This window comes from Pseudophryne corroboree, chromosome 9 (genome assembly GCF_028390025.1).
Source record: "Pseudophryne corroboree isolate aPseCor3 chromosome 9, aPseCor3.hap2, whole genome shotgun sequence".
Taxonomy (NCBI): Eukaryota; Metazoa; Chordata; class Amphibia; order Anura; family Myobatrachidae; genus Pseudophryne; species Pseudophryne corroboree.
This window is the reverse complement of record NC_086452.1, coordinates 449844096-449861378: the sequence shown is the minus strand read 5'-3', so window position 1 is coordinate 449861378 and position 17283 is coordinate 449844096. Positions and strand designations below refer to the sequence as shown.

General features: G+C 49.9%; 1 protein-coding gene across 2 annotated transcripts in view; it reads left to right on the top strand.

Annotated features, from left to right (window-relative positions):
- PODXL2 (podocalyxin like 2) overlaps positions 1 to 17283 on the top strand; it is a 103823-nt gene that overhangs the window by 67664 nt on the left and 18876 nt on the right. The window contains exon 5 of one of the 2 annotated variants that reach the window (XM_063941178.1): positions 5305 to 5379. The exons of the other annotated variant lie outside the window; for it this stretch is intronic. Coding sequence (XP_063797248.1) covers positions 5305 to 5379 — 75 coding nt within the window. The remainder of the gene's footprint in view (positions 1 to 5304; positions 5380 to 17283) is intronic. 2 annotated transcript variants of the gene reach the window in all.

Sequence of the window (17283 nt, the reverse complement as noted above, 5' to 3'; positions counted from 1 at the left end):
GGGAGAGAAGTAAACTCACCTGCGTGCAGGATGGATTTGCTTCTCAGGCTACTGGACACCATTAGCTCCAGAGGGAGTCGGAACACAGGTCTCACCCTGGGGTTCGTCCCGGAGCCGTGCCGCCGACCCCCCTTGCAGATGCCGAAGTTGAAGAGGTCCAGAGGTCCAGAAACAGGCGGCAGAAGACTTTCAGTCTTCATAAGGTAGCGCACAGCACTGCAGCTGTGCGCCATTGTTGTCAGCACACTTCATACCAGCGGTCACTGAGGGTGCAGGGCGCTGGGGGGGCGCCCTGGGCAGCAATGTATTATACCTTTTTTTATGGCTAAAATACATCACATATAGCCCTTGAGGCTATATGGATGTATTTAACCCCTGCCAGGTCTCACAAAAACGGGAGAAGAAGCCCGCCGAAAAGGGCCTATTCTCCTCAGCACACGGCGCCATTTTCCTGCTCAGCTCTGCTGTGAGGAAGGCTCCCAGGCTCTCCCCTGCACTGCACTACAGAAACAGGGTTAAAACAGAGAGGGGGGGCACTTATTTGGCGATATGATTACATATGTGAAAATGCTATAAGGGAAAACACTTGTATAAGGGGTTGTCCCTGTATAATTATAGCGTTTTTGGTGTGTGCTGGCAAACTCTCCCTCTGTCTCCCCAAAGGGCTAGTGGGGTCCTGTCCTCTATCAGAGCATTCCCTGTGTGTGTGCTGTGTGTCGGTACGTGTGTGTCGACATGTAGGAGGACGATGTTGGTGAGGAGGCGGAGCAAATTGCCTGTATTGGTGATGTCACTCTCTAGGGAGTCGACACCGGAATGGATGGCTTATTTAGGAATTACGTGATAATGTCAACACGATGCAAGGTCGGTTGACGACATGAGACGGCCGGCAAACAAATTAGTACCTGTCCAGGCGTCTCAGACACCGTCAGGGGCTTGTAAAACGCCAATTTACCTCAGTTGGTCGACACAGACACAGACACGGACACTGACTTCAGTGTCGACGGTGAAGAAACAAACGTATTTTCCTTTAGGGCCACACGTTACATGTTAAGGGCAATGAAGGAGGTGTTACATATTTCTGATACTACAAGTACCACAAATAAGGGTATTATGTAGGGTGGGAATAATCTACTTGTAGTTTTTCCTGAATCAGATAAATTAAAGTGTGTGATGATACGTGGGTTTCCTCCGATAGAAAATTATTGGAGGTATACCCTTTCCCGCCAGAAGTGAGGGCGAGTTGGGAAACACACCTTAGGGTGGATAAGGCGCTCACACGCTTATAAAAACAAGTGGCGTTACCGTCTCCAGATACGGCCGCCCTCAAAGAGCCAGCTGATAGGAAGCTGAAAAATATCCTAAAAAGTATTTACACACATACTGGTGTTATACTACGACCAGCAATCGCCTCAGCCTGGATGTGCAGCGCTGGGGGGGCTTGGTCGGATTTCCTGACTGAAAATATTGATACCCTTGACAGGAACAATATTTTATTGACTATAGAGCATTTTAAGGATGCATTTCTATATATGCGAGATGCGCAGAGGGATATTTGCATTCTGGCATCAAGAGTAGATGTGATGTCCATATCTGCCAGACGATGTTTATAGACACGACAGTGGTCAGCTGATGCAGATTCCAGACGGCACATGGAAGTATTGCCGTATAAAGGGGCGGTCCATCGGACCTGGTGGCCATGGCAACAGCTGGAAAATCCACTTTTGTTACCCCAAGTCACATCTCAGCAGAAAAGGACACAGTCTTTTCAGTCTCAGTCCTTTCGTACCCATAAAGGCAGGCGGGCAAAAGGCCAGTCATATCTGCCCAGGGTTAGAGGAAAGGGAAGAAGACTGCAGCAGGCAGCCCATTCCCAGGAACAGAAGTCCTCCACAGCTTCTGCCAAGTCCGCAGCATGACGCTGGGGCCATACAAGCGGACTCAGGTGCGGTGGGGGGTCATCTCAAGAGTTTCAGCACGCAGTGGGCTCACTCGCAAGTGGACTCCTGGATCCTACACGTAGTATCCCAGGTGTACATTGGAAATTCGAGACGTCTTCCCCTCACAAGTTCCTGAAGTCTGCTTTACCAACGTCTCCCTCCGACAGGGAGGCAGTATTGGAAAAAAATTCACAGGCTGTATTCCCAGCAGGTGATAATCAAAGTACCCCTCCTACAACAAGGGAAGGGGTATTATTCCACACTATATTGTGGTACTGAAGCCAAACGGCTCGGTGAGATCTAAAAGATTTGAACAATTACATACAAGGGTTCAAATCAAGATGGAGTCACTCAGAGCAGTGATAGCGAACCAGGACGATATGGTGTCACTGGATATCAGGGACGCTTACCTACATGTCCAAATTTTGCCCTTCTCACCAAGGGTATCTCAGGTTCGTGGTACAGAACTGTCACTATCAGTTCAGACGCTGCCGTTTGGATTGTCCACGGCACCCCGGGTCTTTACCATGGTAATGGCCGAAATGATGATTCTTCCTAAAAGAAATATGGACGCTTTCCTGATAAGGGCAAGGTCCAGAGAACAGTTGGCGGTCGGAGTAGCACTATCTCAAGTAGTTCTACGACAACACGAGTGGATTCTAAATATTCCAAAATCGCAGCTTTTTCCGACGACACGTCTAATGTTCCTAGGAATGATTCTGGACACAGTCCAGAAAAGGATGTTTTCTCCCGGAGAAGAAGACCAGGGAGTTATCCGAGCTAGTTAGGAACCTCCTAAAACCAGGAAAAGTATCAGTGCATCATTGCACAAGGGTCCTGTGAAAAATGGTGGTTTCTTACAAAGCGATCCCATTCGGTAGATTTCACGCAAGAACCTTTCAGTGGAATCTGCTGGGAAAATGGTCCGGATCGCATCTTCAGATGCATCAGCGGATAACCCTGTCTCCAAGGACAAGGGTGTTTTCTTCTGCGGTGGCTGCAGAGTGCTCATCTATGAAAGGGCCGCAGATTCGACATTCAGGACTGGGTCCTGGTGACCACGGATGCCAGCCTGAGTGGCTGGGGAGCAGTCACACAAGGAAAAAATTTCCAGGGAGTGTGATCAAGTCTGGAGACTTCTCTCCACATAAATATACTGGAGCTAAGGGCAATTTACAAGGCTCTAAGCTTAGCAAGACCTCTGCTTCAAGGTCAGCCGGTATTGATCCAGTGGGACAACATCACGGCAGTCGCCCACGTAAACAGACAGGGCGGCACATGAAGCAGGAGGGAAATGGCAGAAACTGCAAGGATTCTTCGCTGGGCGAAAAATCATGTGATAACACTCTCAGCAGTGTTAATTCCGGGAGTGGAAAACTGGGAAGCAAACTTCCTCAGCAGGCATAACCTCCACCCGGGAGAGTGGGGACTTCAGCGGGAAGTCTTCCACATGATTGTAAACCGTTGGGAAAAACCAAAGGTGGACATGATGGCGTCCCGCCTGAACAAAAAACTAGACAAATATTGCCCCAGGTCAAGGGACCCTCAGGCAATAGCGGTGGACGCTCTGGTAACACTGTGGGTGTACCAGTCAGGGTATGTGTTCCCTCCTATGCATCTCATACCAAAAGTACTGAGAATCATAAGAAGGAGATGAGTAAGAACGATACTCGTGGTTCCGGATGGGTCAAGAAGGACTTGGTACCCGGAACTTCAAGAGATGCTCACGGAAGAACCGTGGCCTCTACCTTTAAGAAAGGACCTGCTCCAGCAGGGGCCTTGTCTGTTCCAAGACTTACCGCGGCTGCGTTTGACGGCATGGCAGTTGAACGCCGGATCCTGAAAGGGCTTTCCAGATGAAGTCATCCCTACCCTGGTCGAAGCCAGGAAGGATGTAACCGCAAAACATTTTCACCGCATTTGGCGAAAATATGTTGCGTGGTGTGAGGCCAAGAAGGTCCCTACAGAGGAATTCCAACTGGGTCGTTTCCTACATTTCCTGAAAACAGGACTGTCTATGGGCCTAAAATTAGGGTCCATTAAGGTTCAAATTTCGACCCTGTCAAATTTCTTCCAGAAAGAACTGGCTTCAGTGCCTGAAGTTCAGACGTTTGTAAAAGGGGTACTGCATATACAGCCTCCTTTTGTGCCCCCAGTGGCACCTTGGGATCTCAATGTTGTTTTGAGTTTCCTAAAGTCACATTGGTTTGATTCACTCACCACTGTGGAATTAAAATATTTCACATGGAAGGTGAAGATTCTATTAGCCCTGGCTTCAGCCAGGCGTGTGTCAGAATGGGCGGCTTTATCATATAAAAGCCCTTACTTAATTTTTCATTCTGACAGGGCAGAATTGAGGACTCGTCCTCAATTTCTCCTTAAGGTGTTTTCTGTTTTTCACATGAATTAACCTATTGTGGTACCTGCGGCTACTAGGGACTTGGAGGACTCCAAGTTACTTGACGTTGTCAGGGCCCTGAAAATATATGTTTCCAGGACGACTGGAGTCAGAAAATCTGACTCGCTGTTTAGCCTGTATGCACCCAACAAGATGGGTGTTCCTGCTTCTAAGCAGACGATTGCTCGCTGGATTTGTAGTACAATTCAGCTTGCACATTCTGTGGCAGGCTTGCCACAGCCAAAATCAGTAAAAGCCCATTCCACAAGGAAGTGGGCTCATCTTGGGCGGCTGCCCGAGGGGTCTCGGCTTTACAACTTTGCCGAGCTGCTACTTGGTCAGGGGCACACCCTGACTGAGGAGGACCTGGAGTTCTCTCATTCGGTGCTGCAGAGTCATCCGCACTCTCCCGCCCGTTTGGGAGCTTTGGTATAATCCCCATGGTCCTGACGGAGTCCTCAGCATCCACTTAGGACGTTAGAGAAAATAAGAATTTACTTACCGATAATTCTATTTCTCGTAGTCCGTAGTGGATGCTGGGCGCCCATCCCAAGTGCGGATTGTCTGCAATACTTGTACATAGTTATTGTTACAAAAATCGGGTTATTCTTGTTGTGAGCCATCTTTTCAGAGGCTCCTTCGTTGTTATCATACTGTTAACTGGGTTCAGATCACAGGTTGTACGGTGTGATTGGTGTGGCTGGTATGAGTCTTACCCGGGATTCAATATCCTTCCTTATTATGCACGCTCGTCCGGGCACAGTATCCTAACTGAGGCTTGGAGGAGGGTCATAGGGGGAGGAGCCAGTGCACACCACCTGATCCTAAAGCTTTTATTATTGTGCCCTGTCTCCTGCGGAGCCGCTAAACCCCATGGTCCTGACGGAGTCCCCAGCATCCACTACGGACTACGAGAAATAGAATTATCGGTAAGTAAATTCTTATTTTAAATGTGTTTATTTGCAGGTGATCTGCAAAGATTGGCTTCATTTGACTGCCAAGAGCTATGTGATTCTGAATATGTCCGATGACATTGACTGTGTAAGTACTTATCAAGTGACCTTTTCATTAGCCATTATTAATTATGCATTATAATGACTAGACTTTTAAATTCTAGTTTTCCCAGTTTCCAATCAAAATTCCTGAAAATTGTTGGTGAAAAAAAAAAGTCCTGGTAAAGTTTTGGATGTAGTTATATCGCTGGGGTACATACCTCTTGCTCTTCCAGTTGGCATTAGCTGCAGTCATATGACCTCTACATGCCCTACCCACCAGCTTGTGGTTATGTGCCTCTTGTTCTCTGATTGGCTGAGCCATTCGGTGGGTATAATGATGGGTTTGGAAGCCCGGCAGTGGCCATAATTTCTGTTTTTACTTTTAATTCATGGTAAAATATTAGAAGAAGTTAGAATTCAAAATATTTATTGGAAATTTCCAACTCATGATAAATTTCATGAAAACCATAATGAGACAAAATGGCAATTAGACAACCCACGGCAATTATGTTACTTTCAAAATCCAGTTTTCCTGGTCTCCACATGTTTCTTTCTGGTCAAAATCTCAAATATTTTTGAATTTTTTTTATTATTTATAGTAAAAACGTTGTGATGTATTGGACATGAAAGCTAACAACATGTTGTAACGCTGCAACTTTAGCCCTGAGCGCCCATTGGATCTCGCTGTGCTGTAGCAGCCAACTGGAGCTCACTGTAGTGGCGGTGCATATGGGCAAATATCCAGGTCTATTTCCAATGCCCATCAGCCCCATAATAATATATAGGACGTGCCAGCTCTATAGTTACCATTATATATGCATATAGAAGGTGTAAAACAGCAATCCTATGCTATGGTGAGTTTTATGCAGTAACAAACCAGTGTGCAACTAGGTGCTGTTCAGGGCTGGTGCTAGGGTGTTCGGCGCCCTCCCTCAGAATATAAATGTGCGCCCTCCCATACTATACAAAGGGACAGCGCACATAATGCCCCCTGTAGCAGTGATGCTTATACACATAATGCTCCCTGTAGTAGTGCCGCTTACAAGCGTAACGCCCACTGTACCAGTGACGCTTACACACGTAACGCCCCCTATAGTAGTGATGCTTACACACGTAATGCCCCCTATAGTAGTGATGCTTACACACGTAACGCCCCCTGTAGTAGTGATGCTTACACACGTAACGCCCCCTGTAGTAGTGACGCTTACACACGTAATGCCCCCTATAGTAGTGACGCTTACACACGTAATGCCCCCTGTAGTAGTGACGCTTACACACGTAACGCCCCCTGTAGTAGTGACGCTTACACACGTAACGCTCCCTGTAGTAGTGATGCTTACACACGTAACGCCCCCTGTAGTAGTGACGCTTACACACGTAACGCCCCCTGTAGTAGTGACGCTTACACACGTAACGCCCCCTATAGTAGTGATGCTTACACACGTAATGCCCCCTATAGTAGTGATGCTTACACACGTAATGCCCCCTATACCACTGACGCTTACACACGTAACGCCCCCTGTAGTAGTGACGCTTACACACGTAACGCTCCCTGTAGTAGTGACGCTTACACACGTAACGCCCCCTGTAGTAGTGACGCTTACACACGTAACTCCCCCTGTACCAGTGACGCTTACACACGTAACGACTCTTGTACCAGTGACGCTTACACACGTAACGCCCCCTATAGCAGTGACGCTTACACACGTAACGCCCCCTGTAGCAGTAACGCTTACACACGTAACGCCCCCTGTAGCAGTAACGCTTACACACGTAACGCCCCCTGTACCAGTGACGCTTACACACGTAACGTCCCCTGTACCAGTGACGCTTACACACGTAACTCCCCCTACAGCAGTGACGCTTACACACGTAACGCCCCCTGTACCAGTGATGCTTACACACGTAACGTCCCCTGTACCAGTGACGCTTACACACGTAACTCCCCCTGTACCAGTGACACTTACACACGTAACTCCCCCTACAGCAGTGACGCTTACACACGTAACGCCCCCTGTACCAGTGACGCTTACACACGTAACGTCCCCTGTACCAGTGACGCTTACACACGTAACTCCCCCTACAGCAGTGACGCTTACACACGTAACGCCCCCTGTACCAGTGATGCTTACACACGTAACGCCCCCTGTAGCAGTAACGCTTACACACGTAACGCCCCCTGTAGCAGTAACGCTTACACACGTAACGTCCCCTGTACCAGTGACGCTTACACACGTAACGCCCCCTATAGCAGTGACGCTTACACACGTAACGACTCTTGTACCAGTGACGCTTACACACGTAACGCCCCCTATAGCAGTGACGCTTACACACGTAACGTCTCCTGTACCAGTGACGCTTACACAAGTAACGCCCCCTATAGCAGTGACGCTTACACACGTAACGTCTCCTGTACCAGTGATGCTTACACACGTAACGCCCCCTATAGCAGTGACGCTTACACACGTAACGTCTCCTGTACCAGTGATGCTTACACAAGTAACGCCCCCTATAGCAGTGACGCTTACACACGTAACTCCCCCTGTAGCAGTGACGCTTACACACGTAACGCCCCCTATAGCAGTGACGCTTACACACGTAACGACTCTTGTACCAGTGACGCTTACACACGTAACGCCCCCTATAGCAGTGACGCTTACACACGTAACGTCTCCTGTACCAGTGACGCTTACACACGTAACGCCCCCTATAGCAGTGACGCTTACACACGTAACGCCCCCTATAGCAGTGACGCTTACACACGTAACGCCCCCTATAGCAGTGACGCTTACACACGTAACGTCTCCTGTACCAGTGACGCTTACACACGTAATGCCCCCTGTACCAGTGACGCTTACACACGTAACGCCCCCTGTACCAGTGACGCTTACACACGTAACGTCTCCTGTACCAGTGACGCTTACACACGTAACGCCCCCTATAGCAGTGACGCTTACACACGTAATGCCCCCTGTACCAGTGACGCTTACACACGTAACACCCCCTGTACCAGTGACGCTTACACACGTAACGTCTCCTGTACCAGTGACGCTTACACACGTAACGCCCCCTATAGCAGTGACGCTTACACACGTAACGTCTCCTGTACCAGTGACACTTACACACGTAATGCCCCCTGTAGCAGTGACGCTTACACACGTAACGCCCCCTGTAGCAGTAACGCTAACACATGTAACTCCCCCTGTAGCAGTGACGCTTACACACGTAACGCCCCCTATAGCAGTGACGCTTACACACGTAACGTCTCCTGTAGCAGTGACGCTTACACACGTAATGCCCCCTGTACCAGTGATGTTTTCACACGTAACGCCCCCTGTACCAAAGCCGCTTACACACGTAACTCCCCCTGTAGCAGTAACGCTTACACACGTAACGTCCCCTGTACCAGTGACCATACACAAGTAACGCCCCCTGTAGCAGTGACGCTTACACACGTAACGTCCCCTGTACCAGTGACCATACACAAGTAACGCCCCCTGTAGCAGTGACGTTTACACACGTAACGCCCCTGTAGCAGTGACGCTTACACACGCAACGCCCCCTTTACCAATGACGCTTACACACATTATGCCGCACAGTTACACACACACACACACACACACACACACACACACTGTACATACATTACACACATACAGTCACGCATATATTACACACACACACACACACACACACACACATATACACACATACTTTCACTCACTCACTCTCTTTCCAACCTCTTACCTAAGGAAGTCTGGTAGGCCAGAGCTGGAGCAGATCATCCTCCTGCTCAGCCTGGTCCCGTGTAGCTCCGCCCCCTAGTTCTATGTAGCTCCGCCCCTTTTAGGTACGCACACTGCACTGACACAGGGCAGGAAAGAGGAGGCTTCATGCTGCTGGTGCCGCTGCCTGTCATAGAGTGTGACAGGCGCAACAGCAGCCGGCAGCAGCAGCAGGGGGACATCAGCTCAGTACAGGGATGTAGCGCAGGAAGAGCGCCTCTCCAGTCCCTGGCGCGTCCCTGCACTGCATCCCTTTTCTGAGCGGCTTGCGCCGCCTCTGGTGCTGTTGTTGAAACCTGATACCTGAGTACCAGACATTGTAGTGTTTTTTCACCGCTATTCATAAAACTTTTGAAGAATGGGTTCCAGAATATATCAATATCTCTTCAGTGATCAGTACTGGAAATTACAACTCGTTCCTGTGTGAAGCTTCGTATCGGCTGATGTCAGCCTACATTTCTACACCAGATGAATAAAAGAAAAATCATATCTACAATAAAGACACAAAGACATTGGTGAGGAAAACGGTCAGCTTTATTTAATTATTTTTTGATAGGAGGTAAAAAGTATGGCAGTGATAAAAAGACGGCCCTACATACAGAGTTCTCATCTTTAGCAAATAATCCAATAAAAAGTGTCGATGGGGGGTTAACTACCAGTCCATCACTAACAACTCAAAGCTTAGATGGGGCCAATTGCCAGCCCGTCACCAACAACTAGAGGCATATATGGGGCTAACTGCCCGCCCACCACCAATAACTCACAGCTTAGATGGGACGAACTGCCAGTCCATTGCCAAAACTCAAAGCTTAGATGTTGGTCAACTGCTAGCTCATCACCATCAACTCAATACCTAGATAGGGCCCAACTGCCAGCCAGTCACCAACAACTTAAGGTTTAGATGGGGGCCAACTGCTAGCCCATCACTAACAACTCAAATTTTAGATGAGGGACCAGTTGCAAGCCCATCACTAACAACTGTCTGCCCATCACCAAAACTCAAAGCTTAGACAGGACCAACTGGCAGTCCTCCTTCACCATCAACTCACTGTCTGGATGAGGCCAACTGCCAGCCCATCACCAACAACTCAAGGCTTAGGTGGGGGCCAACTTCCAGCCCACCACCAGCACTCAAAGCAGGGGCATAGCCAGAACTTTGTGGGTACCATAGCAACATTTAGATGGGGCCCTCGTTCCAATGCTTCTAGAGAGACACCTCTCCACAGCAGGTGTTAATTTAATGCCCCATAGTAATGCCCTAGTTAATGTTATGCCCTATAGTAGGGCCCTAGTTTATTTTATGCCCTATAGTAGTGCCCTAGTTTATTTTATGCCCCATAGTAGTGCCCTACTTTCTTTTATGAGCCATAGTAGTGCTCTAATTCACATTATGTCACATTGTAGTACTGCCAGTACACATTATGCCGCACAGTGCCCCCAATTCACATTATGACATACAGTGTCCCCAGTTCATATTATGGCACATTACAGTGTTCATATTATGCCACATTACAGTGCCCAGTTCATTTGATGCCACAATATATTGCCCTCCAGTTTATTTTAAACCACATTACAAAGAGAAGGTGCAGGGGCCAAAAGTAGATATTTGTAGGCCCCAAGGCAAACATTTGTAAGTGCCACTATGTACCTCCAATGGGGGAAAATGTATAGGTCACATGTAACTTTGACAGTGAAGGTGGGCCCCTCTCAGCTCTGGACCCCATAGCAGTTGCACTGCGTGCACCTATGGTAGCTACGCCCTTGGCTCAAAGCTTAGATGGGGACCAACTGCTAGCCCATCACCATCAACCAACCATAATACCCTATCCCAAATACCCCATAGTAGGCATTGTGGATGGCAGAAACAAGTGATAAAAGAGGAATCGGTGATTTCTCAACCAGTGGGGGGTGCTGTACGTGCCTGCCCCCTTTATACTATTGAAAATGTCCCTCCCAAAATGGCCACCGCCTCCTCTAGCATCCTTAATAACTTGCTCCTCTGAGGCGGTGACCCACGGTGCTGCTTCTCAGGCTTGTGGCTCCTCTCTGCTGCACTGACAGCAGCGTGGTGGCCCAGGACAGTTGTCACCACTGTTCGTCCAGCACGAGTAAGTCACTAATTACTGGGAAGTACAGTATGCTGGTGGAGCCTGATTACTGCATGCATGTAAGGTGACCTATGCACATCTTCCAACATTGCTCTCAGGAGGTCATTCCGAGTTGATCGCTAGCTGAATTTGTTCGCAGCCCAGCAATCAGGCTAAAAAACGGCAGTTCTGCACATGCGTATGTGGCGCAATGCGCACGTGCGACGTACGGGCACAATGAACGATGCAGTTTTGCACAGGGTCTAGAGATGCATTTCAGTCGCACTGCTTGCCATGAAGTGGGCGATTCTGGGTGTCAACTGACACAACTGGAGTGTGCGAAAAAAAACGCAGGCGTGCCAGTAAAAATGCAGGCGTGGCTCGGCGTGTTTGTGACGTCAAATCCGGAACTGAACAGTCTGAAGTGATCGCAAGCGCTGAGTAGGTTTTGAGCTACTCTGAAACTACACAATTTTTTTTGCAGGCGCTCTGCGATACAACCGTTCACACTTCTGCTAAGCTAAAATACACTCCCAGTGGGCGGCGGCATAGCGTTTGCACGGCTGCTAAAACTAGCTAGCAAGCGATCAACTCGGAATGACCACCTCAGTCCTTATCGGGACAGGACTTGCAAGTCGCATTCAAGAAGAATGTATGATAACACTACGTCAGGTGTCCGGCGCTCCTGGAGTGCCTGCAACACTGTTCCGTTCCCTGAAAGAACCTTTGGATTTCCACACACACCTATGGCTGCTGTACCTTTCACCTGCTCACCAAGGCGAGCAGGAACACACCTTACAAATTCCTGCCAGTCGCGACAAAGGTGGCGAGTGGAAGGACAACGGAACAGTCACTGTAAATCAGGACCGTGCAGTCTATGTACTAAGCGTTTTTAGAGAGATAAAGTGGAGAGAGATAAAGTGCCAGCCAACCAACTCCAAACTGTCATGTTTCAGGCTGAGGGGCAGATGTATTAAGCCTGGAGAAGGAATAAGGAAGTGATAAACCAGTGATAAGTGCAAGGTGATAAACGCACCAGCCAATCAGCTCCTAGCTGTTCATTTACATATTGGAGCTGATTGGCTGGTGCGTTTATCACCTTGCACTTATCACTGGTTTATCACTTCCTTATGCCTTCTCCAGGTTAATACATCTGCCCCTGTTGTGTTTGAAAAATGGCAGTTAAGAGCTGATTGGCTTGTACTTTATCTCCCTCCACTTTATCTTTCTTCAAGGCTTAGTACATAGACCACTAAATCACCTTCATTTGGACAGTTGGGACGTATGCGAATATATCAGGAAAACATAATATGCCCCATTTTGCCTTTTCTAGGAAAGAAAACGGTCTGTAGTGATTGTTGAGTCCATAGCTGACAAGAACATGATTCTCCCTACACTCCCAGCAAATGACATTGCATACCCTCCAACATGACCCGCCCCACTAGGTACAAAATGCTCCGTTTCTGGACTTCCCTCTTAATTTGTTATTGTCATCACCTGTGAAGAAACAGCTTTCTTATCATGTAACTAGTTCAACACAGGTGATGGAAATCATAAATTAAGAGGGAATTCCAGAAAGAGAGCATTTTGTACCTAGTGGGGCGGGTCATGTTGGAGGGTCTGACATTGATGAATGTGCAGGCCGGAGCCTGCCCTGAGATTTACCAGTTTCCATGACAACAGTTGACTGTCTTTATTAACCATCTCCAGGGTCTCTAGGTTGCTGTGGAAACGGCAGACTGGATTAGACAGTGGTAGCGGGAGGGAGGAATTTGGAAGTGCTCAGTGACCTTTTCATAATGACCCTTTCATTACCGCATAGTACCATTGTGTGACACCAGAGAATACACTAACCTGATCAAGCCTTCTTACCATGATCCAACACTCTGAAAGTTTCCATCCACAGGCGGTGTAGTGTGGGGCTAACATAATATTCCTTGTCTAAATATTCTGTCAAGTAATATTGTTTTATTCCATATTATTACCCACTGTCCTTCAATTATTCCGTTAGTGGGTACATGAATGCAGGGGTGTAGTGAGGGTGGAGCGCAAGCTCCAGGCGCTGACAAAGTTAGAGGGCGAGCCGCTGTCACCCCCCTCCCACCCACTGTGCTGCGGACCGCTGTACAGGCAGCCGCAGAGCAGGAGGAGGGGCATAGGGTGTGCACACTGACTCAGACTCTAATACTGGGTACACACTGGCAGATATATTGGCCAATCAGTTGGTTGTCCAATATGTCTTTTGCTAATCTGCAGGTGTGTACAAGCAATGGCCCTCATTCCGAGTTGTTCGCTCGGTATTTTTCATCGCATCGCAGTGAAAATCCGCTTAGTACGCATGCGCAATGTTCGCACTGCGACTGCGCCAAGTAACTTTACTATGATGAAAGTATTTTTACTCACGGCTTTTTCTTCGCTCCGGCGATCGTAATGTGATTGACAGGAAATGGGTGTTACTGGGCGGAAACACGGCGTTTCAGGGGCGTGTGGCTGAAAACGCTACCGTTTCCGGAAAAAACGCAGGAGTGGCCGGGGAAACGGTGGGAGTGCCTGGGCGAACGCTGGGTGTGTTTGTGACGTCAACCAGGAACGACAAGCACTGAAATGATCGCACAGGCAGAGTAAGTCTGGAGCTACTCTGAAACTGCTAAGTAGTTAGTAATCGCAATATTGCGAATACATCGGTCGCAATTTTAAGAAGCTAAGATTCACTCCCAGTAGGCGGCGGCTTAGCGTGTGTAACTCTGCTAAATTCGCCTTGCGACCGATCAACTCGGAATGAGGGCCTCTATGTCTGTGAAAGACGTCTTTCACAGACATATTGCATCTGCTGTGCAACACAGCAGATGATCAATATACCTGCAGATATATTAATGCATCTTTCAGTGTGTATGAACAATCCCCATCTGCATATATAGCTGCAGATAGATTTAACAGCAGATATATCTTTAAGATAATTGGTGCATCTTTCTGTGTGTATGAACAACCACCATCTGCAGATATATCTGCCGATCGATTGAACTGCAGATATATCTGCCAGTGTGTACCCAGCTTAAAGGTGGGTACACACTAACAGATATATCTGCAGATCAATTGATCTGCAGATATATCTATGGACGGATCGGGCAGTGTGTTCAGCATACACACTGCTCGATCCGTCGGGGACTGACGTCATGAACTGGGCGGGCGTGTACACACGCCCGCCCAGTTCACCTGTCAATCACCGCCGGCCGCCGCAGCATGTGTACGGGCGGTCGGCCGACCGCCCCGTACACACACAGCGACGCGCCAATATATCGGTAGATATATTGGCCGTCGGCTGTGCTGCGCGGCCGACGCGATACATCTGTGAACGACGGAGTTCACAGACGTATCGGCCGTACACACTGGCCGACGGTCCCGCGATATATCGGCCGTTCAGGAGAACGGCCGATATATCGACCAGTGTGTACGGGCCTTAAGACTAGGTAGGGAACAGGGCAGGCCAGAGGTGACAGCAGGAGATACTGAAAGCCGGCACATGCCGGAGCTTTGCCCGTCCTCTGTATATTGCTCATTGTGTCCTGTAGCTGTACAGCAGGGATACTTCTGTCCTGCAGCAAAATCTGCCTCCGCTGCTGTAGCAACTCTCTCTGGGCCTAATTCAGACTAGATCGATGCAGTGGCAGCGATCGCCGCCTGTAGCCGTTTGGGGAGTGCGCACGTACCCTGGGAGCCCAGTGAGATGCTAAAAGCATCCCAGGGCTGCGATCGCCTCTGCCTAATTGACAGGCAGAGGTGGTCGCAGGGCGGGAGGGGGCGTGCCTATGGTATTAGAATGCCGTTGGTGGGGCACGGCCCTGACAACACAGGCGTGTCCGGACCGTAGAGGCCCAGGACGCGCCTGACATGGCTCGGACTAGCCCTGTGCTGGGCGTCCCCTCGCATGTCTGAGTAACTGACCGTAGATGTGCTAAATTTACAATCAGATCTGAATCACCCCCTCTGTCTAGCCCAGATGCTGCTGCAGCACCTCTCCCTGCCCTAGCTGCTACAGCACCTATTACTGCCCCAGCTGCTGCAGCACCTCCCTCTGCCCCAGCTGCTGCATAACCTCTCTCTGCACCAGCTTTTGCAACAACTCTTTCTTCCCTGGAAGCTGCAGCTTGTCTCTACTTCAGATGCTGCAGCACCTCTCTCTGCCCCATCTCCCGTTGCAATACCTTAATCTGCCTCTCAGGCAGCTGCAGCACCTCTCTCTGCCCGTCAGGCAATACTGGAAAATTATTTTCATTGAGGCACAGTGGGATTATCAGGTCTGGGATGGCAGTTCTAGGGAATAATTTTCATTGAGACGTTGGGGGAATAACAAGTGGGAAGGGGGGGGGGGGGCAGATTTGGTGCAACATTTTCATTGAGAGTTTGGAGGGAGGGCTAGGGTCTGTGGGGGGGGGGTCACATTTGGGGAATTATTTTCATTAAGGGATTGGGGGGCAGTGGCAAACGCAGGATTTGCATAGGGGGGTTTCCAGAACTGGGTGGAGCCAAGCACAGGGGTGGGGACTGATGTGACCCAGTATATGCTGGGTCCGTAAAACTAGTGTGTCTGTGTATATATATATATATATATATATATCTATATAGTTACCACAGTGCGGCACTCGGCTTGTAATAAACGGACTCTGGAAACCAGTTAAAGTTCAACAACGTTTCAGTGCTCGCAAGCACTATCGTCCATATGGACGATAGTGCTTGCGAGCACTGAAACGTTGTTGAACTTTAACTGATTTCCAGAGTCCGTTTATTACAAGCCGAGTGCCGCACTGTGGTAACTATATTTGTGTACAGCTGTACATGTGAAGGCACCGGTGCAATTGTCATTTTCATCGAGGAGTGCCGGACCCATGCTATCTTATATATATCTATACTAGGTGCTTCATCGCGCCCTACGGGCGCTCTTCACACCGTCGCAAGGGGCTACGCCCCCTTAACCCTTGCATGCCTTTCTGGGGTTTAATATTTGTATTATATGGAGTATTACCTGCATTCCTTTGTTAGTGGTTAAATATTGCACAATGAAAGGGCGTGCGATGGTGAAGGAGGCGCAGCCCCTTGCAACGGCGTGAACAGCACCTGCAGGGCACGATGTACAGAATGTAGCGGGTGCGGGGGGGACTGCGGATGGTGTCTGTAGATGCTGCGGGTGGAGGGGAGGCAGAAGTGGGGGTGGGGCCCAGATGGGGAAGGTTCGGGAGGTGTTGCGCGTGGGGGAGGGGCAGAGGAGTGGGGGATGCAGATGGGGGAGTGGTCCGGAGGCACTGCAGGTGGGGGAGGGGCAGGGGTGCCACGGGTGGGAGAGGGGCAGGTGTGGGGATGTTGTGGATGGGTGAAGGGTTCCGGAGGTGCTGTGGGATGGGTGTGCCGGGGGTTGGGTAGGGGACCGCAGGCACCATGGGTAGGGTAGGGGCAGGTACGGGTGTTGCGGCGGATGGGAAAGGAGGTCCGGAGGTGCTGCAGGTGGTGGAGGGGCAGGTGCGGGGGTGCCATTGGTGGGGGAGGGGTGGGTGAGGGGGGGACCGCTGATGGAGGAGGGTGTCTGCAGATGCTGCGGGTGGAGGGGGGCAGGTGTGGGGGGAGACGTATAAGGGGGGTGAATGGTGGAAGGGGCCTGGAGGTGCTGTGGGTGGTGAAGGGGTGGAGGAGTGGGAGCCACGGGAGGTGTAGGGGGTCTGGAGGCACAGCATGTGGGGGAGGGGTGGAGTGCCGCATGTGGTGGAGGGGAAGGTGCGGAGGTGTAGTGCATTGGGGAGAGGTCTGGAGGCGCTGCGGGTACTGTACATGCCATAAAAGGTAGTTGGAGGGTATGCAGTAACAGGGCCAGGACAGGGGTGACAGGGTCAGTACAGGGTTGACGGGGCCAGGACAGGGGTGACGGTGCCAGGACAGGGGTGACGGGGCCAGGACAGGGGTGACGGGGCCAGGACAGGGGTGACGGGGCCAGGACAGGGGTGACAGGGCCAGGACAGGGGTGACAGGGCCAGGACAGAAATGATAGGGACAGGATAGGGGTGACAGGGCCAGGGTAGGGGCGGCAGGACC